Source organism: Myodes glareolus, chromosome 9 (assembly GCF_982192425.1).
Source record: "Myodes glareolus chromosome 9, mMyoGla1.1, whole genome shotgun sequence".
Lineage (NCBI taxonomy): Eukaryota > Metazoa > Chordata > Mammalia > Rodentia > Cricetidae > Myodes > Myodes glareolus.
In genome coordinates, this window is record NC_142034.1 from 65,360,924 (window position 1) to 65,388,870 (window position 27,947).

The 27,947-nt window shown below is 47.0% G+C and overlaps 2 protein-coding genes and 1 long non-coding RNA gene across 4 annotated transcripts; 1 reads left to right on the plus strand and 2 right to left on the minus strand.

The window, feature by feature from the left end:
* Positions 1–657: 657 nt before the first annotated feature.
* On the minus strand, positions 658–9,784 carry Trim17 (tripartite motif containing 17). Of its 2 annotated transcripts, none has more exons than XM_048440036.3 (7): positions 9,648–9,784; positions 6,916–7,349; positions 5,452–5,547; positions 3,697–3,927; positions 1,972–1,994; positions 1,774–1,877; positions 658–1,381 (listed from the first exon to the last, which is right to left on the minus strand). In XM_048440036.3, exons 2-7 carry the CDS (start codon positions 7,342–7,344, stop codon positions 831–833), a joined length of 1,434 nt encoding a protein of 477 aa, XP_048295993.3. In that variant the 5' UTR covers positions 7,345–7,349; positions 9,648–9,784; the 3' UTR covers positions 658–830. The 2 variants fall into 2 exon arrangements, with proteins under 2 accessions (XP_048295993.3, XP_085551110.2); XM_085694984.2 differs by lacking the exon at positions 9,648–9,784 and adding an exon at positions 9,439–9,625.
* Positions 893–9,011, plus strand: LOC146892934 (uncharacterized). The gene is made up of 2 exons (XR_015003589.2): positions 893–1,029; positions 5,320–9,011. It is a non-coding gene; the product is annotated as an uncharacterized LOC146892934 (long non-coding RNA).
* A 10,867-nt stretch (positions 9,785–20,651) lies between the features above and the next one.
* On the minus strand, positions 20,652–21,599 carry H3-4 (H3.4 histone, cluster member). Its single transcript, XM_048439997.3, has one exon. It carries the CDS (start codon positions 21,471–21,473, stop codon positions 21,063–21,065), a length of 411 nt encoding a protein of 136 aa, XP_048295954.1. The 5' UTR covers positions 21,474–21,599; the 3' UTR covers positions 20,652–21,062.
* Positions 21,600–27,947: the final 6,348 nt, after the last annotated feature.

Here is a 27,947-nt window from a genome sequence, read left to right on the forward strand (position 1 = left end):
TCCACGGTGACAGGTCTCCGCAGATGATGTCCCCGCTCCCCCAGGCTGCAAACTTTGGCCGCAGATCCGGAAAGGGATGTAGAGGAGTACCGAGGCACAGGACGACCCCGAGGACATGCAAACACCCAGGGGATGGAGTTGGTAGTTTCCCAGTGCGCTTTCACCCAGTGTCCACAGCCCGCAGCACCCCTGGACTGCTGTCGCTCAGACACCCACAACGCCACCCTCATGTCTGGGGGCAGACCCGAAGAGATCAGGGATGGGAAACGAGAAACGGTGTCCAGAAGGCTCACAGTGAAAATCACTTCGGAAATGCGCGCGCTTGCCAGGGTGCCCGTAACTTGTAACAGGAATGGAAAGCGAGAGGTTCTTCGGAGAGGGAGTGATAGGAAAGGGCGCTTGGAGGAAGGGGTGAGGAGCCCTCCCTAATTATCTTAAGGGGCGGGGGCGGGGCAAGCTCCACCTTCTCTGTGGAGGATTCGAAGACCAGAGGGCACTAGGAACCAAGACTTCGGCAAGCTTTGGGGCAGGACTAAAGCTAACAAAACGGAAAACCAACTTTCCTGCTGAGCAGGTATATGCTTAGAAATTAATTCACTCGGAAATGTCGGGGCTCTTTCCAAAGTTACCCTCATTTAGCATCTTATCAGTAGTCGGTTCAGAATTTGATCATTTTAATCGTGGTTGTATTTCGGGAAATTGTCCTGCCAGCACAGGTATTGGCTCTCGGCACTCCCAGAGAAAGCCTGGGTAGGTAGCCACAGTGGTGAAGTGCCCTGACTTCCGGGGAACCCGAGGCACGCTCAGGGACTGTGTCTGGTTCCAAGCCTCTATCCCTTCACCCACATGGTCACTGTAGAAATGACCATCTGGCCCGACTTTGGAGTTCCCAAGCAGAAGAACGGCAGCAGCGGCCCAGGGAAGGCAGCCTGGGAAAAGCTGTGCAAGTGACACCCATCGTTCACACTATAGAAGGACACCTCCCCAGCCTGGAAGTCCAGGAAGATGCCCATGTGGCTGGGAGGCTCGGTGAGTGTGATGGGAGTGGAGTCGGTTAACAGGGACAAGTGCTTCTTCCCCTTGGACAGCTGCACTACCCAGAACCCATTTTCCGGGGATTTGGGCACCCTGTCCTTCCGGCTCACGTTGTCCCTGCACACGCCTAAGGCCCAGAGTGCATCCCCGGTAAGATTCATGCCCACTTCCCAGTAGTGCCTTCCAGAGGAAAAGCTCTTCTGTCCCACAGCGCAGGGGTAGGCCACGAACCGGTCCTTGCTGTAGGGGGTGCTGTCCTCTGGTGGTGGGCTCAGGTACCGCCTTTGGCGGCTCTCATACAGGAGGAGATAGGGGTACGCAGAGCTGGGGTCCGGCACCACGTCCTCTGCAGAGGGTCCAGGTGAACAGAGGAAAATAGGGGTCATTCAAGGTCAACGGTGAAAAGGCCAGAACCCTCAAAATAGGCGGACATGAGGCATGGTGGCCAAATGGCTCTTTTCCATACCCACTTAAAATCCTCCCCTCCCCCAGTTCCAACTGAGAATTGGGGTTACCTAAGGGTTTCACACTCCAAATCCCCGTGGACATCAATGACGAGTCACTGGGGATAACTGGGGAAGGCTTAATTCAGCAGATGGTCAGACTTGGAAAGACATTAAGTACAGTTTAAGGCACTAATCACCAGTTGATGACTCTGATCCTGCGTGGCATCCGGGTAAGGTGGAGCAGTGTCCAGAGAACTGGGACTCACGATTGGAGACCTGGGTGTCCGCTTACCTTGGAAACTTTTGAGCACTTCTATCTGCCCTGGAACTCGGCACACGGTCTTGATGGCCACGGGGAGGGCCATCTCTGGATACTGCACGCAGAGGCTCTCCTTCCTCCAAGGAACACAGGCTCATGTGCACTCTGGCTCTCCGTGTGGTCCCCCCTCACCCACCTCCACCACGACCCCTACTGAGGGTGACAAGGTACCTGGCCAAGGTGTCCTTCACATCCTGCAAACAACGGGGAGGAGAGTTAAGAGCTGGTCCCGCTGGTTACCTCTAAGTTACCTCTGCTGCCTACTGCTTTGGGACATGTCCTCTTCTGGACAGCCCCTTCCCAGAGATCAGGGTCATACGCTCCCTGGATCTTCCCTTTCCCTCCAATTGGCAGGCACTAACCATCTCCTCATCCCGCGGACACAAGCCTGAGGTCAGCAGAAAGAAGGTGGCAAGTTCTGGGAAACCTGCACCTTTGCAGCAGCGGGGACAGAACGCAGGGCCCCTGCTAAGCAAGCACTCTACCACTGAGCCACGCCCCCCCCCTCGGCTCCTTACCCAATACTTCCGGAGGCAACTGAGCCATGAATTAGTCTTCCTTGTATGTACCATGCCTCTGTGTGTGTGTGCATGTGTGTATATATTATGATGCTGTTTACGAGTCTGGCATAGGAAGATGCTAACGGAACAGCACCATCCCTAACAATAGAGTAAGTCTGTGCTCCCCATCCATCTAAGCGACCCCAGCAGGTGACCTGCAGAGAGCTTCGCTTGAAGGAGGCTGCTCAGGCATCTCCGTGGCACAAATTAAACTGCCATCTTCTCTGCTCCTGTGCTTCGGAGCCATTGTTAACTAAGTGTTACTCGGGCACACCCACAATCCATGGAACATGTAACCCATGTTACACCCACAGCCCATGCCCCCACAGGAGCTTTGACAGCCGAGACAGTTACTGGTGATCACACACAGATACCGTGAACTAAGGACTGGTTCATGCCCTGGGTGGATTTTATCTGAGTATTCCCAGAAGAGCATGCAGTTTAAAACATAAGGATTCTTTGCTTTCTGGATTTTTTTTTTCCCTTCAGTATTTTCAGGTTGAGCAGAAGTGAAGCCATTCAGGAAGTAAAGCTGTGAATAAGGAGGGCAGGGTCCTAAGTTTTCCTTCTTTGGACTCAAGCAGCTGCAGATCCAGTTAGGGTGCATACAGCCATGGGGCAAAGAATGAGGGCAGGGAGCACAGTGGACACGGTTTGAGGAGGGAGAGCCCAGGGCCCCTGGAGAGTTTCTAGAAACCCAAAAGCTACAGACTTCTCAAACACCGTTAACATTCTGGCCTGGGAAATCCATGCATTTACAGTGTTCCCCAGTGGTTTGCTGCCTTGTCTAGAAGTGGTATGCTCCCAGCAGAATCAGGTTGGAATTTAATTGCTAGCGTCGCAGTGCTGAGCAGTCACAGTGTGGGCCCTTAGGAGGTGAGGAGGCCACAAGTCCCTCGGGGTAAACGGAGGTGAGAAGGGGTGAAGAAGTCACCCTGCTTCATTCACGCTCTCAGATGCAGGTTTACTTTTATCATGAGGCCTTCACCAGAGGAGAGCAGTTGGCAATACCATGCTCTTAGACTTCCAGAACTCTGGGCTAAAACAAGCCTCGTTTTTTGTTTTTTGGGTTTTTTAATGCATTTTATTGTCTCTCCCTCAGTGTGTGTGTGTCTACTGGTGGGCACTGTGAGATGTTTGCTGCTCAGCACTGGGATGGGATGGGTGGGTGGCCCTCAGCCCAGCCCAGTCCCGTCCTCTGTGTCAGGCTGCGTGTGTTCCGCAAGCTCCTGGGCTGAGCACACATCCTCAGACCATGCCCCACCTCATGGTGCACCCACAGGTTTGTGGCAGCACAGGGAAGATCCCAGGGATCCTCAGCATCCTCGGGCCTCACCTGCAGCATCTGGAGGGGCTCCTGCTGGCTCTGCTCCTCCAGCTGCAACAGGAGCGTGTCCAGAGAGCTGCTTTGGCGATCCAGGAAGGTTTTGCTCTTCTGCAGCCTCCCTAAGGTATCCTCTTCCTCCTTCTTCAGGACCTGGAGAAGCCGACGTTCCTCTTCCACCAGGAATAGGACCACCTTCTGGAATTCCTCCAGGATACGCTCTCTGCGCTCCTTCACTTTCTCCTGTGGGAGTGGGATGTGCCCAGACAGGATGGCTTTCCTTCACAGTTGCCATACAGCAGTTCTGGACAGTTGGTGACCTACAACTCTTGGTCAAAGTTGGAAACCAGGACCTTTGACAGAGGTCCCCATGCCATCCCTTGTTACAGCCTAACAGATCAGACTCTGAGAGGCAGCATTCACACATTCAAATGTCTGTGTGTCCTAGTGGGGGTGGGTTCAGAACATGCCACCTCAACGAAGGACATAGGTGTGATTCATGAAAAGGACAGTGGTCTCCTAATGACCAGGCTAAAGTCAGACTGGAGTTACCCATATCCCTAAAGCTGACCAAAACTCCTAAGAAATCAGAATTTCACAGACAAGGGGTAGATTTTTCAATCAGGTCCCTCTCTCCTTGCTTTCCTCTCTCCTATCCCCACCGTGTGTGTGTGTGTGTGTGTGTGTGTGTGTGTGTGTGTGTGTGTGTGTGCAGCATGAGTATTATGTATTTGTCTTCCTTCCTTTTTTTCTGAGACAGGCTCTTCCCAGGTAGCCCTGGGGGGCCTAGAACTGGTTCTATAGTCCAGGCTGACCTTGAAATAACAGATCTTGCTTTTGCCTCCTTGAGTTCTGGGGTCACACACATGTGCACCAAAAAGCCCAACCCCCCGAATAGGCCATTTCCAGTGAACAGGAGGAAGTCACTTGCCCAGCAGTACCACAAGATAAAGGACTGTTAACCAACTTGTCATTTTTCTATTGTCTCCCTGATCCCCACTTTACACAGAAGGTAGCTTTGAAATGAAATGGCCCGTCTGCAGCCCTTCCCAAATGCGAAGGTGCAGCCCACATTTGCTTTATGGGAACTTTGCCTGGTTCTAGAAGAAATAGAGTTATTTAAGATCTGAACTAATTAAAAAAAAACTTTTAAAGGGGACTGGAGAGATGGTTTAACAGTTAAAGGCCCTGCCTGCTCTTCCAGAGGACCAGGGTTTGATTCCCGGCACCCACATAGGCTCACTCATCTTTAAGTCCTGTCCCAGGAGGTCCGATGCCCTCTTCTGGCCTTGTCTGGTACTGCATGCACATTTTTCATAAACACACAGGCAAGATGAATTAAAAAATTATCCGAACTAGACAAGTGCAGAAGTGTTATAGTCATAGCTAGCTGGGAGGCTGCGGCAGGAGGATCACTTCAGCCTATGAGTTTAAGGCTAATTTGAATAATTTATGGAGACCCTGTCTACAAACAAAAGCTTTTAAATGTGTTGTACTTTGGTCCTCTGACAAACTTCATTTGTTCTAGCAGGCTCCATCACCCGAGACTCATTTTTCGTTTGAGGGCCATTCTCACTGTTATTAAAATCATCTTTTAAAATCCTGCTTACCTGTCTTGTGTAAACTTAATTCCAGGTCAGACACCAAACCTTCAGAGTCCAAGAACCCCTTTCCTCCCTGGAGCCTCCCGCTCTGAAAGGGCCCTTCCTGTCGTGGATGAGGATGGATATGGACACACAGGGTGGACGATGGCCATTGGGCACCCACCTGCCATTCAGTTAAGGTCACTTCCCCCTTGGCTTGCAGCGTCTCCGTCTTCATTATCTCCTCCCGAAGATACTTTATGTCTTCCTCCAACTTTGCCTGGACACACAAACACAGGCCTCAGGTAAGTGGACCCCATCTCCGCTTATGTCTGGACTGTGGTCTTTCAGGCTGCACTGAGACCCTCTTACAGGAGCTCAGGAAACCAGACAGTCCCCACCCCCAAATAGCCTCAGCCTCCCAGCTAGCTATAACTATAGCCATGCACTTCTGCACCTGGCTAGTTGGGATAAATTTTTAAAATTCATTTTGCCTGCATGTGCTTCTGAAAAAATGTGCATGCAGTGCCAGGCAAGGCCAGAAGAGGGCGCTGCAACTCCTGGAACGGGACTTAAAGATGGGGCAAGCCACTTTATGGGTGCCGGGAATCAATACAAAACGAAAATCAGAGCACTTTGGCAGTGAGGTGTTCAGCACACAACGCGAACGAGCAAATGACCTTCAGCCAGGAAGTAAAACCGGATGACTGAAGGTTCCAGCTTCCCACTCCGGTGGCCATGCCAGGCTATGGGCCCTGAGTTAGCCCATGAGATGTTGAGGAAAGGAGTCTTTATTGACCTGGATTTTGGAGGTTAGATTGCTGTAATATATACTATATTGGTAAATTGTCTATGCTGTTTGAACTCACTGAGCAGCTGGCTTTGGAAGCAGGGTAGCCTTGCATCTATTTTACACTCGGGCATGTTTGTCTCAAAATGTCCTTGAAAGCCCCTTGTCCTGGGATTGGCTGGCCCCCTAACTGTGGTAAGTAGGGGGAAAAAACAACAACAAGCAAACCACAAAATAGCCCAAGAATAAAAATGTGCCCTTGAGAACAACTAGAAAACAAGGCATTTTCCAGAAGTTGGGACTGTTGATCCTGTGATAGAAAAAAATGTATCATGAGAAACATCCGTGGAGAGAAAGCTCAGTTAGAACAACAACAACAACAAACTCCAGCTGACTGCCTCAACTGCCCCAGTCAACCCTGCTGCCATCTCTAAGTCCCTGATTTGGTAAAGTTGCTTTTGCTCCTTTGGTCAGGCTCCCCCCTCAGTTGTCAGCTCGCTGTTGTAAACTCATTGGATGAAACTTTGCGTTTCTCCACTGCTTCTATCTGCTATTCATTGTTTTTACTTTTGCTTGCTATACACCTAATTACATCACTCACTAATAAACGTGCTACCTTAGACCCTCTCCTTCATGTTGCTTGGCCTCCAAGCATGCACATGCATTTCTATTCTCTCTCTCTCTCTAATTAACAGCAATGCTCTTTTTATGAACTGAAATTCTGCATTCCTCACACCTTGAGTAGAGGCAAACTTGACGGATCCCCCAGCCCCAAGCATTGATCACTAGCTCCTGGTCATTCTTCCCCAGTGCTGACCAAGGCTCCTCCTGGACAGGAGGCCCCGATCTTGCTTTCACCTTATACTCCCTTGCAGCCTCGTCCACAGGCAGCACGCTGTGCACCCGGTGCTCCTGGGCCTCCCTGCAGACCACACAAATAGGGCTCTGGTCATCCCGGCAGAACAGCTTGAGTGGCTCTTGGTGTATCTGGCACAAGTCTCGCTTCTGCAGCCCAGGGTGCTGGCGGGCCATCTCTGCCACCTTTATCAGTAGGCGGTTGGGCCTCAGGTTCCTCTGAGGGGACATCTCCCTGCACTCGGGGCAGGGGAAGTAGCCCTTCTGCTTCTTCTTCCCTTTCTTGCCCTTCCCTTTCTCCCAGCTCATCTGGATGCATTCTCTGCAGAAGTTGTGGCCACAGGCTGTCATCACAGGATCAATAAAGTAGTCGAGGCAGATGGAACAGGTGGCCTCTTCTTGCAGCCTTCTGGCAAGTTCCACAGCATCCATGGCTCCTGGGGAGAAACAAGGGGAGGTTTCCACTATAACCCCCTGGTAGGCAGAAGCACAGAACTGGTGTCCCACGTCTGCCTCCTCTGTTGCTCCTTCATGGATGAGGACAATCGCTGGTGTCCGAATGTGGCATACAAAGACACCATGAACAAATGCTAGCCAGACCCCTGAACCTTGGCTGCTATGCGTGGACTTGGTTCCTAAATCAGCTTAGCCACAAGTTCCTTCCCATGCCTTCTGGGACTCCCGAGCTGTTGTACATCTGCAATCAAGTCCCACCTCGGCCCTAGGGCCACACTCCTACCCCAAAAGTCTGCCACAGAGTCAAGTGCCAGATTACTGACGTTAGCAAATCCCTGGTAAAGCAAAGGAACTTAGAAAGGAAGGGCGATCCTTTCAGTCAAGGTGCAGTGCAGAAAGGACAACACAAGACACACAGACAGAGGGGCTCCATGCAGACACATGCACACACAAACACATGCACACACAAACACATGCACACACAAACACATGCACACACAAACACATGCACACACAAACACATGCACACACAAACACATGCACACACAAACACAGGGGCTGTGTATAGACATGCAGACACATGTGCATACAAACTGGCACACAGGTAAACATGTTTGTAACTACATATGAATACATTTACACAGAAAACATGTGCAAGCACACTTCCACAGTAACAAGCACAGGCATGTGAACACACACACACACAAGAAAGGGTCCAGGAATAAGAATATAAAAATATAGATTCCAGAAATAGGGTCGTAAAAATAAAGAAATATAAAGTTGTAAGCCTAGGAAAATGAGAACAGACTATCAACAGCTTTCTCAGTAGCTTAGGGATTAACTATTAACAGTGGGTTATTTCACTTTACAACCCATAGCTCTATTTGCAAGGCCAAAGCATCTCTCTGCAAACTAAGAGCTAGCCTATGGATATGAGCTGAGTCAGCTTTTAGGAAATAGATATATGACCTCTGGGTTACGTATTATCTTTGGTATGTGAAACTGGCAGCCTCAAAGGGAAGGCACGGGGCTTCAGAAAACACCACCTGGAAGTACCCAGGAAGGCAATAGGCTAAGCACAAACATTAATTTAACTGAGAAATGGAGACTGTAAAGTAAGGCAATCTGTATCTGAGTTTTACCTTGGGATTGTGTGAGAAGCTTTTTACTATCGTCTAAGTTCCCAGCCTGAGAACCAATTATTCTAATTTATTAACCCTCTGATACTACTAGCAGTCCCTTTTTCTGACTAATTGCTAAAGACATCTGTTTTCTTGCAATTAGTGACTTTCACTGTAATTTCCTCTGAAACATATTCCATGATAGCTACCTTGTTACCCACTGACGTTAGAACCCCCACCCCCACCCCAGGGTCTCCCTTGACTAACCTGTGGTCGGGGCAAGATCATAAAAATTCTATTGTTCAGCCCTAATGCTTGGTGCCCCTACTATAAAAAGATGGGTTCAGAAATCAGCCGTTTGCCACAGCCTAACAAACACCATCTCTGACTGTGGTCTCAGCTAGCTGATAAGCTTCTGTGCCCCATGGTGTTTTTATTTTTATTATTATTTTATTTTTAAGTTTGCTTCTGGTTTTCCTGGAATCTGGTTTCTGGAATAAAGTTTACTTCTGGTTTATTAGACTTTGGTGGTCTGTCCCCATCTTTGCGTGACCTCCCTGAACCCAGCAACACACACACACACACACACACACACACACACACACGTTCATAAACACATGTACAATGCACTGGCTCCCTGGAGTCCTCCTATCCCAGGCAGTGGAGACCCTGAACTGCCCCCATCCTGCTTCCCAAAATCCCTATTGAGAGTTCGGAAATGAAGCTGACCCAATGCTTCCTGTCCCCTCGTCTCAATCCTTAAAGTCAAGGCATTTTCGGACATTCCCGAGTGGTTGCCACGTTAGTTTCATCTGAACTTTCTGTGAGCAGAGCACAGGGCATTAGCTCCTCCTGAACCTCAAGAGCCCTGAGGGGTACACCACCGACCACCTGGTCAGAACGGGAGGGAGGGCCAAAGGGGCGAGGGGACCTCGAGGCTCTTGGTTACCTAAAGTCCTTTGTCAATGAGGGCTCATCTAGGAGACCTATGTAGTCAGAGTGGTTCGTGGTTGAAGCATACAGTTCGAAGTGTGACCTTTGATGGGGACAGGATGGCTGGCTGAGACAGAAGAGCACTGCGAACTAGTAGTATAGGAGGGGCCCCTAGAGTCTCGGTTCAGGGGGTGCTGGAGAGTTCTCTGGGTGGCGAGTACTCACGGGGAAGAGTCTTTCACTGCGCCAGATGCCAGGGCAGGTGCGCCGCGTGGGGGGAAAGGCTGAGTTTGCCCCTTCGGACTGAGAGAAGCCAGGGACTGGGGCAGAGGGGCTTTGTGACGTCAAGGCACACAAGCGCGTTCCCTAGCAAAAGAGCCGCGGGGGCGGGGCTGAGATTGCTATGCGAAGGATGGAGGTGGGGCCTCACTGGTGACGTGTTGGACCAGAGAGAAAGGGGCGGGGACAGACCAACGGATGGCAAAAGATGAGGGATGGGGCTCATTGTTCCTATAGGGCCTTGGTGACCTGGTTGATCCTGTAGGGAAGGTATGGGATTTGCAGGGATGGAAGCCAAGAAAATAGAAAATAGAAAAGGGAAGGTTTAAAAGTTGGGGCTGAAAGCGCACGACTTTAATCCTGTCACTCGGGAGGTTAGAGGCTGGTGGACCTCTGAGTTTGAGGTCAGCCTGGTCTACAGGCCTGTAGGAGTTCCAGAACAGCCGGGGAAGGCTACACAGAGAAACCCTGTCTCGAAAAGCCAAGAAAAAAAAGAAAGCGGGGAGGTAGAGGATAAGTAGTTGGGGCTGGGTCGTTAAGGACAGGGCCTGGCCTGGGGTCCTTGGACTCTTCAGCTCCTAGACCAGGGAGGAAGGAAGCAGCTGTCCTGGTGGACAGTAGGGAAGGTTACTGCCAGCATTTGCATGATTTTGTCTGTGAGATTGTCCGGCTTGTGTAGCACTGGCTGTACTGAAAACCCTGGCAGGCTCCTGTCTCAGCTTCTCCAGTTCTCCAGGTGGGAACCGCCCAATGGGTTCTCAGGATGGCTTTGATGTAGTGGCCCAGCATGTGGGAATCTCAGTCCAATTGAGAAACTGAGGGGACAGATAAAGCTGAGGCTGGGATTATTGGGGTAGAGGGAAATGAAGGAGGCAGGGGTCAGATCCCTGGTTAGCTAAGCAGCGCCAGGATGTCATCCTCATGGCTAGACAGCCTGGCTCTGTGGAGATGGTGGCTATAGGTGTAGATCACTGGTTTTCCAAGGGCTGGCTGGGCTGGGCAATCTCCTCCCTGGCAGGTGTGTACAGCAGTCAGGGGGAAAGCAGCAGACTCTTGAGGAGTAGGAGTGGGTGTGGGGTGCTGAACCCTGCCTTCTGATGGCTGTAGGTGACTCATGTCCACCAGTGAGCGGATTCTGGATCCTGACCCTGCTCACATTTGGAAAAAGGGACCACAGAATTTTAAAGGAAGTAATTTTTAAAACCAAGCAAACAGATATCAGCACTAATGAACACACCCTCCCACCCCATCACCCTCCCACCCCATCACCCTCCCACCCCATCACCCTCCCACCCCATCACCCTCCCACCCCATCACCCTCCCACCCCATCACCCTCCCACCCCATCACCCTCTCACCCCATCACCCTCCCACCCCATCACCCTCCCACCCCATCACCCTCCCACCCCATCACCCTCCCACCCCATCACCCTCCCACCCCATCACCCTCCCACCCCATCACCCTCTCACCCCATCACCCTCCCACCCCATCACCCTCCCACCTCATCATTCTCCCCACATCAGCTGCCTAGACAGCATCTTGCTGATCTTGCTAACTGCTGAAGTTCCTGATTGAGAGATTTTTCTTGCAGAGCAGAATGTTTTCTGTGGGCGAACCTCTGGGTTTTTGTTTGCTCTGTCGGCATTTATAACTCATTACTTATTTGTGTATGGGGGAGTGCTATGGGCACACATGGTGGTAGTCATAAAAAAATAAAAGCTAGCAGAAATTGGTTCTCTCCTTTCATGTGAATCCTGGGGATCAAACTCAGGTCACGTCAGGCTTGGCAACTTTGAGCCACCTTGCCAGTCCAGCACTGCCAGGATAAACAACAATAACCCTTGCTGGGAATAGCTTTTTCTTCCCCAGGGCAACGCTGTTTTAATGCCCTTGGTTGTTTGCTGTCCTCCTTTCTCCCTGCCACAGGATTAGGGGCTAGCCTGTGACATGGGACACTTAAAGAGAGTCAGCTCTCAACAAATAGAAGCAACACATGATCACTTACCAGTATAATCTGTATTGTACACTACCCCGTGAGCACTTGTTATAATTATGTTGGGATGTCCTCTAAAATGCCATGCATCGAGGCCTTGCCACCACAGTGTGGCACTAATAAGAAGTGGTAAAGGCAAGGGTGTTAGGATGGCAATCACTCTCCATCTCGTCTTTTTGCCCACGAGGTGAACATCATTACCTCCAATTGTGTTCTTGATGATGGGGACAGCATGAACCCCAAAGCAATAGCCAGCCATGCTGAAACCTCTAAACTCATGATTCAAAATAAACCTCCCTCCTTTGAAGGTGATAACCTCAGGCATTCTGTCACTGGGACACAAACTGAGCAACAACAGGTGTGCTTTTGTTTTTAAAATTTATTTTTATTTTTAATCATGTGTATGTGTGTGGGTCCCTGCTGTAGTGAGTAGGAACGGCGGGCTGTGCCCTGCTGCCTGGCTAGCTTAGCCCCGAAATAATTACACAGACACTGTATTCACTGAAATACTGCCTGGCCCATTACTCCCAGCCAGTTATTGGCTGACTCTCACATCTTGATTAACCCGTCTCTATTAATGTGTATTGCCACTTGACTGTGGCTTACTGACATGAGTCTAACCAGCGTCCATCTTGGGCAGGAGAAACATGGCATCTCCCACACTTTCCTTTTTCCCAGCATTCTGTTCTGTCTACTCTGCCCACCTAAGGGCTGCCCTATCAAAAGGCCAAGGCAGTCTCTTTATTAAACCAATGAAAGCAACAGAAATACAGAAGGACTTCCTACACCATTTCCCCTTTTTCTGTTTAAACAAAAAGGAAGTCTTTAACATAGTAAAATTACATATAACAAAACAGTTATCAAGCAAGAATTATGGTCACAATATTTATATCTATTTTATCTTTTATCATAACTAAGGAAAACTGTAACTATCCATTCTTCAACTCCATCAAAGACTCCAGAAGGATATAATATTACCTAAGTAAGCAGGAAGTACATTGTAAGCAACTTCCAAAACTCTAGAAATGACAGAAATCTCACTGCCTGGACAGTCACCCAAAGTTCTGTACTGTTGGGGCATCCATCTTCAGCCTACAGGCTCATAGTATCCAGCAGACATTTCCATGAAGCAGGAAATTTTAAAGACAGTTCAGTCACTTTTGTGTCCTGCACAATGTCTCGCAGACTCTTTCATAAATCAGGAACCCCGAAGGATCATCTCACTTTTAGGCAAGTTCAGCAGTCCTCTCTCTGTGGGTTCTTTGTGTCCAGTTTATACAACAGTCCAGGCAAGAGCAGTTTCTTGCCCAAATGGCTACCAAACCCCATAAGTAGCCTCTTCGATGCCCATCTTCCTCTTGAAGTAGATTGGTGCTATCAGGAGTAGACGTGTCTCATTGTCATGAAAAACCCTAAGTTATTAAAACATTAAATGCCATATTCTGTAGTCCTTGAAAGATATGAAGAATGCCTATCTGAAATATATCTATGCACATCTAGAAAATCTAACATGGGTACAAACTTGACAATTATAGATGATTGTCCAATAACAACCTATATTTTCTAATTATACATTACATTTTTAAATGATATACACAATCATGATACCTTAATCAAGATCAGAAATACATATACATATAACAAAATTGACCTTAAACTTGTATCAATAAATCAAGATTTATACCAATGCAAATTATTCATTTCTATATCATATCTCCCTTTAAATGTAAAAGAACATTTATAAACAATATTTGGGAATATGGGCACAGTTTTTTCTCTCCAAACTGCTTCGTGCTGTATGTTATTCAGGTCTTTCATGGTATAACCTGTGTGCTAGGTTCCTCTCAGTTGGCAGTTGAACAAAGTAATTTCCTGAAGGTGTTCAAGGCAACCTTTCAGGAGGGCGTGGTCTATCATACCATATTGGTCTAGAAGCAATCCACAGGGTCTCATCTTCTGTGAAAACAAAAGAAGACCCTCTTTTCCAAAGCATCATATCCTTAGACCCAAATTTGGAAGTCATGATACCTTTAGAACATATATGCTAGTTTAGTTTAGCAGAACACACAATGAAATGTCTCTTTGTATTAAGCTCCTTCACAGTCAAAAATTCAAAGAAAACACAATATACAGAATCCAGCTCTTTGTGAACTTTCCATTTTTTATGTGGCTTATTTTTCTTTATTTCTTTTAATCTATAACTCTGTCTCTTTAAAGACTTTACCCTTTATTTTTTTAATCTATACTCTGTCTCTTTAAAGACTTTACCTTTTTTTAAGGCATTAACTTTATTTTAAGACATTAACTTTATTCTCTCCAAGCCTATGTACACCCATCCAACACTGTGACCCATTTAGAGGTCTTTTGTGTTTGAATCTGTCCTATTGTGAATCTGTAATAGTAAAGAACTGTCCAGGAGCACTTCTTAAAATGCTAAGCACTTCTTAAAAACTTAAGTTGCACCGTGTAGAGGAAATATGGTAACGCCTATTTCCTGCCCAGTCTAAACCTTAACTGCACTGTTATTAGGATAATTATGATAGTTCCTGCCTAAGATCAGCACAGTTCAGCTTGGCAGAGCCTCTCTTGCCTCAGTGCCATTTGGTGTCCCTGAGCTGCTCAGTTCCAGGCATACAGCAGTCCACATTGCCATCAAGCAAGCCATAGCACTTTACTCACAAACCCCATTCAAAAGTTCTGTCTCCCACAGGAGCCAGACAGAGATTACGATGGCAGCACAGCCCAGAAACTGGTATTTCAAAACCTCCACTTTCTAGTAGACCTGATCCCGTTGCCTACCCAGGCAAGAAGAGCTGAGCCATGGGCATGGTCTCAGATACTTTGTTCCCGGCCCTGAGTGGGCACACAAACATCCGGGCCCAGAAATATTCCATAGCCGGAGTTTGCACAGGCAGCAGGGCCCAGGAAGCCTCGTTTTAAAATGGCGTGGCTTTTTTTTTTTTTTGTAAGGCTGCTGAGACAGGAAATACTGTCTGTGGCACGCTACCCACAAACAACAAAAAGCTGTGTTAAAACTCTCTCTCTCTCCTTTTTAAACCCTCTCAGGTTTTACATGCCCATTGTAAGAGGAGTGGCTCCTTTGTTCTGTCCTGCCCTGCTAGTTTAGCCCGAAATAATTACACAGACACTGTATTCACTGAAATACTGCCTGGCCCATTATTTCCAGCCCCTAATTGGCTAACTCTCACATCTTGATTAACCCATCTCTATTAATGTGTATCGCCATTTGACTGTGGCTTACTGGCATGAGTCTAACCAGTGTTCGTCTTGGGCAGGAGAAGCATGGCGTCTCCCACACTTCCCTTCTTCCCAGCATTCTTTTCTGTCTACTCCACCCACCTAAGGGCTGCCCTATCAAAAGGCCAAGGCAGTCTCTTTATTAAAGCAATGAAAGCAACAGAAATACAGAAGGACCTTCTACACCACCCTGCAAACTCAGGGCGGCAGTGAAATGAACCCCAGAGGCAAGAAGGAAACCCAGTTCAGTAAAAACTTAGTGGGGCTGGTTCAGACTTCTGGAGTCTGACCCCCAAGTGGTTCATTTTTGACATATTTAAGCACAGCATAACTTTGGAAAAAAGTCCTTGTAACGATTATCACAATAAAGCTTAAGACGTGTATATTGAGACTCCCTTGCATAGCACATGTCTTTTACAAAGTTCCTTTTTCATAAGAACGGGTTCTGTTGACTGAGAAATATGGCTGGGATAAGGGTTTAGGGAGGAAGGGTTTTTAATAAGCATACTAGGAAAGTTCTTTTACAAAGTATATGGAACCTCTTTCATAAGAATGGGTTCCATTGGCTGAGAAACAAGGCTCAAGAGTTTTGGGCGTTGGGGTGAAGCCTGGATCTACAAAATAGCAAAGATTACCTGGCTTCAAACAACATCCATTCCCAGCCTTCTGGGTGAAACAGGTGTTTTACTGAAGAGGTGAGCTTGCATGTTTAACAATTCTGGTTTCTCTATCGCCATCTATGTGCACGGGGACCTCATGTCCTTCTACAGTGTATATTATGTGTATGAGAGAGCATTGCCCATGGAGGCCAGAGGTGTAGAATCCCTGGAACTGGAGTTACAGGTCCTTGTGGGCTGCCCCATGATATGGGTGCTGGGAACTGAACTTGGGTCCTCTGCGAGAGCAGCAAGTGCTCTTAACCAGCTCAACATAAATGGTCTGTAAATAAAATACAAAGTCCTGATGACCTGTTCCCTATCTAAGAGTTGCGCAGCCCAGGGGAAAGGACCATCCAGGGCCAGCAACTCCTAGATGCCACTGTAGCCTACAATGCAGAAAAGGGTAACCTGAGTTCACTTTTGAAGTAGAAAAGGCTCTTAGAAGAGACAGACACACAGAGCACTCTGGAGGTTTTCCCTGGACCAAGAGAAGGAGAGGGCTTGAAGAAAAGGCAGAAATTGCTGAGGTTGTCTTGGTACAGCACAGGATATACCAGGTCCAGAGGACACACTCAGGGGCCAACCTGCATGGCACCGCTCATTCGCAAGCACGTGGAAATTTTCCTCTGGAGTCTTTTCTGCGCTATTAACTTACAGGAGGTTGGGGGAAAGGACATCAGACTTCAGCACTCTCCACCTGACTCCGGGTGATGCTGTGCACCTCAAGTAAGCCACAGAACTGATTTGAGTCTGTTTCCACATAGCTGATTGGGATAGGACACATTACAAAATAGGGTCTCAGGAACAGGGTAGCCATGGTCCCCAGTAACTGGCTGATCTAAGGCCAGTCCAGCGCCTCAGATCCGAGCTGGTGATTATCTGTCTTGCTCTGCAGGACTATTTCCCCCGTGACCAATAGCTCCAGAGTCTTATAAGTCCCACTATTCTTACAGGTACAGCAAGAGTACACAGCTTCTCTTGTTTGAATTCCAGAAGGCCTTCCCTGTGCTCTGTGAAGGAAGGAAAACAAAAAGTATTCCTTTCGTTGTTGCTGTTGTTGTTGTTGTTGTTGTTGTTGTTGTTGTTGTTGAGGAGGAGGAGGAGGAGGAGCTGTGGTAGATAGGGTCTGAGCTGGGAACCTGGCTAGCTAGGCAAGTGTTCTCCTGTGGTTCCTGCAGAATCCTGCAGCTGGTTTGATTCTGAAGTCTTAGCACCTAGCTTTGATCTGCCTTTTGTGACCACTACCTTTTGTGTCCTGAACTTGCCCTTAGTAGTATGTAAATCTTATCAGAGAGTTTCCTAAGGGTTCAAAGCCTATGCAAAACCTGGTCACAGAAGGACTCAGCAAACTGAGAGGTCCTGGGACTTTGGGAATTTGTGTTGATGTTGTCTCTAAGGGGAGCTTAAATAGGAGGTTTTGATATACAGAAATTGACTTGCTAAAGGTGTGAATGTATAACAATAAAAAAGCCCTTTGCTGAGTGTTAGAGCCCATGGGCCCCAACATAGATAACTATTTTCCCTAACTGTACTGCTACGGAGGCGCAAGGAATAACTAGACACAGCTTACACGGTCATCACGGAAGAGCATCTCAGGCTTCTTCCTCCTGAAGACCTTCCCACGTTTATTTATCCAAACAGCTTTTATACCAACACATAAACTGAGCAGGAAAATACACCAGCATTCTGTCTCCTTAGGCAACCAGGTGAATGGCGTTTTGTCACGTCTGCATCTACTTGTCTGCTCTGTAAGCTAGTTGTCACATAGGCTTGAATCAGCATCTCTATAAGGCATCCTCCAAATTACAAAGAAAGGAGCAACAACATCCTGACCTTTTGTTAGGCAGAGACAGCCTGTCTGCAGGGCTACATGATCACTTCAGATGGGGCCTATGGCTTTAGCGTCTGGCAGCCACATCATATAGAAATATGGGCCTACAGCTGATCTACAGTGAGCAGTTCGCCAGAGGCTGGCTCCTCTACCCCCACCCTTGCCCCTCATCTGGAAAGGCTAAAGAGAAATCATTCTTAGCATGCCTCTGTGTCTTCTTTCCTCGGATCTGCGGGAACCCACACCTGATACAACATTCTACCATTAAGTCATACCAGCTGTGCTCATGCTAGGGGACTGTTTAGTAGACTAAGTCATAGACAGTTTATAAAAATTGTTCTTATTAAGCTATATATTTTTCTCCGCTCCCCTTCCTTCTTCTCCCCTCCTCTTCTACCCTCTCCCATGGTCCCCATGCTCTTAATTTACTCAGGAGATCTTGCATAGACATTAAAAAAAAAAAAAAAAGATGAGGTCTTGCTATATATTCCAGCCTGGCCTGAAGCTTGTGGTCTTCCCATCTCAGTTTCTCAGGTGCTGAGACTACGGGCATGCTGCACTGCTGCTGGCAACGCTGAATTTCTCCCTGTCTGAAAGGTTCCAGAGGGCTGCCTCTTTAAGGCTGCTCTCCTCTCCTTGGCTTGCAAGTCTTCTCTAGGTCCTCATGGGGTCCCCTGTGTGTCTGTGTCCTTGTCTCTTCTTACAAAGACACTTCTTGCCCTGGCCTCAGATCATCCCACCAATTTTAATTATCTCAACGGCCTTCAAAGTCTCTACAGTCCTAGTCTAAGGTGATGGAGTCAGGTCTTTACCACGTGAATGTTGAAGTTCGGCTCCCAAAGACCCCCAAAGGCAGGGGATTACTGTGTGTGCCAGTATGACCTGGTTACTACATCTCAAGTGACTTTTCATGGCAGCCCAGGCTACACTGTGACATCTGACCAGATTCAGAGGAAGCGTTTTATGCAGATGGTCCTTGGGGGTCAGCCGTGTGCTCTGGGGAAGTCTGCTGCTAAGCAGGAAAGGTGGTAGGGCTGGCTAGAAAGTGAGGCAGGCTCACAATGAGTTCCAAGATTCTTTCTGCTACCCTGCTAAAGTTCTAGAAGCTTGCCGATGTGCTGTAGTCAATGGGCAGTTCCATTCCTAGAGCGCCAGGTCCACCTCAGACCCAGCAGGATCCTTCTATGACTGCCTGATAGCCTGTGCATGCATGGGGCTTGCAAGTCAGAAAAAAGTAACTTCATATTGAGAGAGTATACACAAACATGCACACATGTGCACATTTATGTTTTTTATTTTTATGTGCTGGTCAATTTACAAGACATGTAGAATGTAGAAGACTACTTGGCATGTTGTTGCATGGGAGTCTTGCACCTTTTAATTTTTAAGATTTTATTGTTTGTATGTGCATACCTGCTAGTACACTTGAGTACATGTGTGTGGATACTTTTAGAGGCCAGAGGGGGGTGTTAGATTCCATATAGCTGGAGTTGCAGACAATTATGAGCCACCCTATGTGGGTGCTGAGAACCAACTCTGGTCTCTGGAGAAGCAGTAAGCATCTTAATTGCTGAGCTATCTGTACAACCCCCAATTTATCTTTTTTTTTGTAGGATCTCTAAATGGAGTGCAATTTGTCAACTAGGCTAAGCTGATGGCCATCAAGTCACAGGGTTCTGTGTCCCCAACATTGGGATTACAAGTATATAACATCATGCCTGACTTTTTACCTGGGATCTGGGAATCAAAATCAGAGCCTCATGCTTAAGTAGCAAGCACTTTACCCACTGAGCCATCTCATCAGCTCCCAAATTATTTATATATATATATTATATATATTATATTATATATTGCATTAGGTATACTACTGATTTGAAAGGGACAGCTGTCACTGAACATTCTAAATTTTTTGGATGCTTCTCCAGGGATCATCAGCCATTAACTCACATACATCTTAAAATGTACATAATTTCCAGTTTTGAGTAAATGAGACCTAATGGGCTTCAGATCTCTTTAGTTGCATACTAACATCTCATGTACACTCTTTGTTAGGAGTACTTTTTGCCATTGATGCAGAAGTATACCACAGGTCTTAACACTAAATACCTTGAAACCAATGGACCACAGATTGGAATGGTCATGTTCCCAACACTAGGCATTGCTTGGTTATGTATTTAACAAAGCCATTAATAGGTGATTCCACTATGTAGCAGAAGTAAAGTTTTTTTATAATAAATTTATTTTTAAAGGGTAAAACACCTGGACAATTTAAATATAAATCCAACAAAACCACTGTTAGTCAACCATAATGCAATCAGGCTTTTTTTTTTTTTTTTAATTAACCTCATAGTCACATATTCAGGCTATCCCCCCACCCAGGCCTCCACTGTGCAGTTCAATTAGGTTCCTTCCTGTTTGATTTCTGAGCAGGCTGGTTATTCTCTATGCCTGTCATCCCTGGTACACCATCAGCTCTTCGTATGACTCAGAAGCCTGTTACACAGTACTGGACACATGAGAAATCAAGGCTAGTGACATCCAGAGAATAAAATCTCAGGGCAAAGACATCCTCTTGAACTTCTAAACTAGAGGATCCTATTGTTTACCACTTAGGATGAGTTAACAGCTATTGACTAAACTTCTCTACCCTAAGTGGAGAGTCAGAGTCTGACACAGGATCCTCTGGATTGATGTGGGATTTCCCTATGCATGCTGTGATTACCATTAATGAATAAGGAAACTGCTTTGGGCCTATAGCAGAGCTCTAGGGGAACAGAACTAGGCAGGGAAAACTAAACTGAATGCTGGGAGAAAGGAGGTGGAGACAGAGAGAAGCCATGTAGCCCCACCGGAGCCAGACGGAACTTTACCTGGTAAATCACAGTCATGCGGCGATGCACAGATTACTAGAAAGGGGTTAAATTAAAATGTAAGAGCTAGCTGATAAGAAGTTAGAGCTAATAGGCCAAGCAGTGATTTAATTAGTACAGTTTCTGTGTAATTATTTTGGGGCTGAGCAGCTGGGAACTAACTAGCGGCTTCCTTACTACACTGGATGTGTCCCTGGAAACTTTTTCCTTAACTGCCCTAGCAGATGGGCAAAGTTAACAGACTAAAATTTAATAAAACACAGCTCCCTGTGCATTCCATCATAGGAGAAAGACTAACATCTAATGCACAGGAATAGCCAGCTTTTTAAAACCAGGTAAGTTATCCAAAGCACAAGATCTGCTGGGCTCCCAATAATGGACCAGTTAACACATCTGGTCAGTGGAGTTAGTACAGGAGAGCACACCAGGCCAACTCTATAGTTGTGGCATTGAGTTTGCTGCCTGTGGGACTCCTTTGACTAGGAAGGGCCAGTCACAACTGCCAACCTTGTGCTACCCAGGTTGAGGCTACTACACCTTGTAAGGCCTAGTTAAATAGGGACAGAGCTGCCGACCAAACAGCTTAACGGGTAAGGGTCGGCGGCTAAGCCTATGTACTGGGCTTCCCAGTCAACTTGTCCTGACCTCCAATGAGATCCAATCTAGGTTACAACCACTTTTTTAGGGTTTGTGGGTGGCTCTGAAAAGAGCCTTTGGGTTGGTGGTGCGAAGATCAGGAACCTGTGGGGTCTAAGCTCGCTCTCCACGGATGCGCCGAGCCAGCTGGATGTCCTTCGGCATGATGGTCACCCGCTTGGCATGGATGGCACACAGGTTGGTGTCCTCGAAGAGCCCCACGAGGTAGGACTCGCAGGCCTCCTGCAGAGCCATCACGGCCGAGCTCTGGAAGCGCAGATCGGTCTTGAAGTCCTGGGCGATCTCACGCACCAAGCGCTGGAACGGCAGCTTGCGGATCAGCAGCTCGGTGGACTTCTGGTAGCGGCGGATCTCGCGGAGCGCCACCGTGCCCGGGTGGTAGCGGTGCGGCTTCTTCACACCGCCAGTGGCCGGTGCACTCTTGCGTGCCACCTTCGTGGCTAGCTGCTTGCGTGGAGCCTTTCCTCCCGTTGACTTCCGCGCTGTCTGCTTGGTTCGAGCCATCCTTCTTAAGTGCCTTTCTTCGCTGCTCCTCGAAGGCACAAAATGGCCTGCGGACACGGCTTTTATAGACCCCGCTGCATTCCTATTGGCCGCCCACCAGGCGCCATGATTGAATACTGCACTCTGATTGGCCCATGGGGCGTTCCTCTTTACAGCCTGCCCTTTAAATTCTCTCCTGGTGGCGCCATCTCTAGAGTTGTTAGTGGAGGCTGTCAGCGTAGGACAGCAGCGGGGATTGTAGAAAAGTTTAAGTCAATTTCTCAGCGCCTTTTTTAACAACCCTGCCTCAATTGCCAAGTCTCAAAGAACTTAGAACTTCTGTGTGCTTCCTTTATATGGCAATGAGGCATCATTTTCCCGAGTTCTGGATTATTAGAAAAACAGTCGAGGTCTGGAGGTGGTTCAGCAGTTAAGCCATCTGTTCTTCCAGAGGACCACGGTTCACTACTCAGCACCCGCATGATGGTCACGTCCACTTGTAACTCATCTCAAGGGATCCAGCACCACCTTCTGCTGGCACCAGGCATTCAAGTGGTACACAACATACGTGCAAGCAAAATGCCCATAAACACACAAAGATATTTTTATAGTAAATTATTTAAAATTTTGTTTTGCTTTGCTTTTTGAGACAGGTTTTCTTTGTAGCTTTGGAGTCTGTCCTGGAACTAGCTCTTATAGACCAAGCTGGCCTCGAACTCACAGAGATCCGCCTGCCTCTGCCTCCAGAGTGCTGGAATTAAAGGCATGCGCGCCACCACTGCCCAGTCTAAAAAATGTTATTACATCAAAACATTTAAAAATATTTAAAATTAAAAATTTTAATTTAAAGTATTTTAAATTAAAACTACTCTAACATTACAAATATTTTAGCATTAAAATATTTTAAAATTAAAAGTACTTTAAAATAAAAAATTAATAAAAATATTTTAGAATTAAAAGAATTCTTTTAAAAATCTAAAAATGCCCCTGCCATGTCCTTGCTGGCCCATGACAAAATCTTAACACAAGCACCACAGGTTCCCAACTTTGCTGCACCAACAATTAGCTAACTTCTAGCTCTCACTGATCAATCTCAACAGATGTGGTCTTTTGTTTTGGTTTGAACCCCATCCCAACTTTGGATCAGCTTCTCTCTTCCCTTAAAGACCCTTGCGGTGCTTTGGATAGGAACGGCCCTCATAGGCTCACATATTTGAATGCTTCCTCTCTAGTTGCTGTTAAATGTGTTAGGAAGGAGTAGGAGGCGTGGTCTTTAGAGGAGGTGTTTTCGCTGGAGTTGGGCTTTCAGGTTTCCTAAGCCCTCACTAGACTTGCGCGACCTCCTACCTGTCTATCTGGGTGTGAAAAAGCAAGCTCTCTTCAGCAAGTGCTACTTGCTGTCTGCCGGCCACCATGCTTCCCACCATGCTGATCATGGACTCACCCTCTGAATCTGTAAGCAAGTCCCCAATGCAATGCTGCCTTTTGTACTCTTTTGTACTTTTGTCTTGGTCCTAGTGTCTCCTTAGAGCAATAGAAGGGTTACTAAGACAACTTTTTAGAACAGGCCGGTGTAAGATCGCCTGTCCTTTAGACATCCTTCATCCCACTGTCTCAGGAAAGCCCCTTTTACCTGCCCCACACTTTCCCAGAACCAGAAACAGCTTTTAAAATCTCAGTGATACTTCTCCAGCTGTTTCGCACAATCTCTGGCTTTCATTCAAAACGATCACAGAAAAACTGGGCATGTTGACACCTACTTGTAGTCCCAAACTTGGGAGGTATATGTAGCCAAATCGGGAGGTCATCCTTGCCCACATAGCTCACATGTAAAGGTTCGGGTAGCTCTGATTCCCTTGTTTGGGAAATGTGATACTGGGGTTTTTGTTGGTGAGCTACCTTTTTTTTTTTTCTATAATGAGAAATGACTAATTCTTAATTTTAAAGTTTACCGTTTATAACTGTCTAGTACCAGCAAAAATAATGTTATGTTTTAGTAATGTTAGAGAAGTTTTATTAATTTTAAAAGATTTATTGATTAGTTTGTATGTGTGGCTGTGTGGGTTTAAGTGCACCATTTTGTGAGCCACTTGAAGAGGGGCAGGAACTAAACTGGGGTCCTTTAGAACAATAAGGGCTATTAGCCAATGAGCCGCTCTTATGATGACATACATATAATTGGAGATGGTTTGCAGATACAAAAGTTTAGTCTGTCATGGTGGGAAGCAGGCAGACACGGTGTTGGCGAAGGAGCTGAAAGTTCTACATCCAGATCCACAGTCTGCAGGAAGAGACTGGGACTGGCTTGAGTGTTTGAAACCTCAAAGCCCACCTCCAGTGACATACTTCCAACAAAGGCCACAGGTCCTAATCCTTTCAAATAACCCTGCTCTCTGTGAGCCCACGGGGACCATTTTTAATTCAAACCACCACACTGTCAAATATGATGAGTCGTGCTTACAAAGTTCTTTGTGTTGAAAGATCACTGTCCTTCAAATATCCTGGCTTCATCATGGCACCAGGAAGCTATGGTTTGTGTCTGTGCTCTGAGCGGATGACGTGCTACACCTGCCTTAGGCAGTGGAACTGATCCTGTTTAAATGTACCTTAATCCTGTCAGATGTCAGATCTTCCTACTCCATGATTTGAATGTAATCCCTTAGATAGGTCTTGTGCTAATGAACTTTCCAACACAATGCAGTGTCTACACCTACACCCCGGAGGGTTTAATGGTGGGATGTGGCTCATGCTTAGCAGAGCAGGGCTGGGTCAAAGGTAACACAACTCATGCCCCAAAGTCTGCACCCAGTTGTCAGCAACAGGAAAGCTATGAGAAAACGGCGTACCTCATATTAGTCTGCTGGGAGTCGATGGGAAAAACTGGATTTGATGGAGTTTAATGGGGTGACTGACTGGACTGCTAAGAAGCTTTTATTTGAATCTTCACAGAACTCAGGGAATACTGATATATTTTTGCAGACTTTTTTGTTGTTGTTGTTGTTGTTTATAGATAGGGTTTCTCTGTGTAGTTTTGGATCCTGAACTGGAACTTGCACTGTAGACCAGGCTGGCCTTAAACTCACAGTCTCCCAAATGCTGGGATTAAAGGTATGTGCCATCACCACTACCCTGCCTTTTTTTTTTTTAAAAAAAAACGTAGGAAGGTGGGGTGGGGTGGGGTGGGGTGGGGGAGGGTTGTTGAGACAGGGTTTCTCTGTGTAGCCCTGGCTGTCCTGGAACTAGCTCTGCAAACCAGGCTGTCCTCAAACTCAGAGATTCACCTGCCTCTGAATCTGAGTTCTGGGATTAAAGGCGTGTGCCACCACCGCCTGGCTTGGGTACAAAGACTATTTTAAAAACTACAAATGACCAGTGGGTCCTGGGCACAGGAGTTTCTGTCCCTGTAGAGTCACTCGGCACTCCCCGCTGGTGTGTGAGAATTCTTCACCTTGGGGGCATTCCACGAATCCAGTGTCCGGCAGCTCCCTACCTGCACAGCCATGATTAAAGTGTGCACAACTATTGGGGCACAAAGGTTATGATCTGAAGTGGATGTAACCGGCTAAGCCTGGCCAGACCTGTCTCCTCGGATTTCTCTTGGTCTCTCTGTGGAGAAGACACTCCAGTGAAACTTGGGGTGTGTGTGTGTGTGTGTGTGTGTGTGTGTGTGTGTGTGTGTGTGTGTCGGGGGGCTGTGATCATCAAAAAGGTAGGTTGAGAATGTCTGTATGGCTGGCTCCAAGGCAGAAAGGCAGGGGAAGGTTAGAGGATATTCCTAGGTTCTGTGACCTGCCTTGAGAAAGAGAGATTTCCATTTCTGTGGCCTGCCTACAGAAGGAAAAGGATTAGTTTAAAAAGTACAAAGTAAAAAGGAGGGTGAGAGTGGGCACAGGGAGGGACAAGGGGAGGGAGGGTTTCCTTTCTGAGGCCTCAAGGACCCCAGCATAAAAAAAGATTATTTCTATAGTTCTGAATCTGACCAAAAGTTGCTTTCAGGGGCTGGAGAGGTGGCTCAGCCATTAAGAACACTGTTTGCTCTTCCAGAGGTCCTGAGTTCAATTCCCAGCAACCATATAGCAATTCATGCCCACCCCTCTGCCATAGTGAGATCTGGTGCCCTCTTCTGGCCTGCAGGCAGACATACAGGCAGAACACTATATATAATAAATAAATAAACCTTTTTTAAAAAGTTGCTTCAAGAATCAAGGAAAAAGGCCAAGTACCTTAATAGAACACATGTCTGGGGTTTTTGTTCTTAATTAAAAGGGGGGGGCTCTAGGAGTTATAAACTGGGTCTATGGGCCAAAGCAAAATACATAATAAATTTTAGTTACACATATATATGATCACAAGCTATGAAATTATATATATAGACTGGGCAATTTATAACATCAGAGACTTCATTTCTCACAGTTCTGAGAGCTGGAAAGACAAAGCCAAGGCCCAGGCAGGTGAATTCAATGTCTAGTGGTGGCCATGGATAGAAGCTTCTAGCTACCTTTATTTGAAGAGTGAGAACCTTTACCTCGAGCCCTTTCTTAAGGACTCTCTCTCTCGACTAACGCCTCCTAAAGGCCCCACTGTTGACCACTCTCACACTGGTGATGATGTTTTAGTGTGTGACTCTGGGGACATGTGCAGACCACAGCACCAACCTTTGCCCTCTAAGCCAAGTAGCTAAAAAAAGAAAACCTAACCTTCTGGTTAAAGGAAACAGGATACTTTATTCTGTCAGTAACAATGAAATATGGGTGGGCGGTGGTGGCGCACGCCTTTAATCCCAGCCCTTGGGAGGCAGAGGCAGAGGGATCTCTGTGTGTTTAAGGCTAGACAGGGCTACATAGTGAGACACTATTTTAAAAATGGAGGGGAGAAGTAGAAAAAAAAATAAAGAATTGAGAAAAAGAAAAAAAATGTTATTTGCTGGTAAAAGGGATAGAACTCAAGATCATTGTGTTAAGTCAAATAAGCCAGATCCAGAAAGGAAAGCATTGCATGGATTCCCTAGCATGTGAAAGTTAGACATTTTTTCTAAAGATGTGAAAATGGGGAGGGGGTATTTATAAAGAGGAAGGTGACCAGAGGGGGGGGAGAGATGGTGTGTGTGGATATGAACAAACATTATATACATGTATGAAATTATCAAAGTGAACACCATTACTATGCACAGTTAATATACACTAATAAATCTAAAATATATGGAAAGAAATGACTCAAAGATCTAGGGATAGTAGGGCATGGTAGTTCATGCTACATTTGCAGCACTTGGGCTGAATCAGGATAATTTTGAGTGTCGCTTAGGCTACGTTGAAAAGACCCTTTTTGGGGGGCTGGAGAGATGGCTCAGTGGTTAAGAGCATTGCCTGCTCTTCCAAAGGTCCAGAGTACAATTCCCAGCAACCACATGGTGGCTCACAATCATCTGTAATGATGTCTGGTGCCCTCTTCTGGCCTGTAGGCATACAAGCAGACAGAATATTGTATACATAATAAATAAATATTTTTTTAAAAATGATAAGATCCTTTTTCAAACAAAATAAAACACAGCTGGATCTGAAAAAAATAAAAAGATTTCTTGAGGCAAATACTTTCAAGGACGGGCTAGACTCAAGGGCCTTCCACAGGCCACCACGTCACAATCTGGGCAACAAGAAATAATAACTATTATTTAGACCATGTCAGAGTATGGAAAAGGTAGCCAACATAGTTCCAATCGCGAGTCGAGAAAAAGACAGAAATCAGACTGTGTTGCATTTTTACGGATTTGGTTTAAAAAAAAAAAAAGGAACGCACTGAAAATCATTTTGTTTTGTTTCTAAATGTATATGTGTAGTTTAAACAGCCGCGAGCGAATACCGCAAAGGGAATCAGGAGCCGGGTGTTCAGGGGTGCTGCCGCGGGGAGGCGCTGCATCATCCCGAGGAAGGGGACGCGGGTCGTCCGTGGGTGGCGCCCGGAACCGGGACACCACTTTCTGGTACACATAGTGATGTGAGGAAAATGGCTTCACTTTCAGAAAGAACAAACCGTATCTCTTGCCTCTGGGAATACACGACCTTGTGAGACACCAGTGGTGCACAGCGTTTGAAATTCTGAGGGAGCCAGGGATGAGCTGTGGCAGAGACCGAGAAGCGGTGGAGCATCCGCCCCGGGCGGCCGCATCTCAAGCAGCAGACGAGATCAGTCAGAGCTTTCGGATTGATCAATCGGGAAACGCCCTTGAGCAAGGCCAGGTTCCGGGGGCCGTTGCGTGCAGGGAGCACCGCTTCTCCAGCACCCAAAGCCAAGACGCCCACCAGAGGCCGCCGGAAACCTTCCCTGAGCTCCGGCGCTCACACTCCTGCACACCAGACCTCCCGAAGGCCGAACTCTGTGCAATCGTCATCGGGGTGGTTACCAAGCTGTGCGCTGCACCCACGAGTCCCACGGCCTTGATCTTAAATCTGTTTTGCAATTCCAACAAGTCTAAACTGAGCTTCCCAGAGAGAAGTCGCG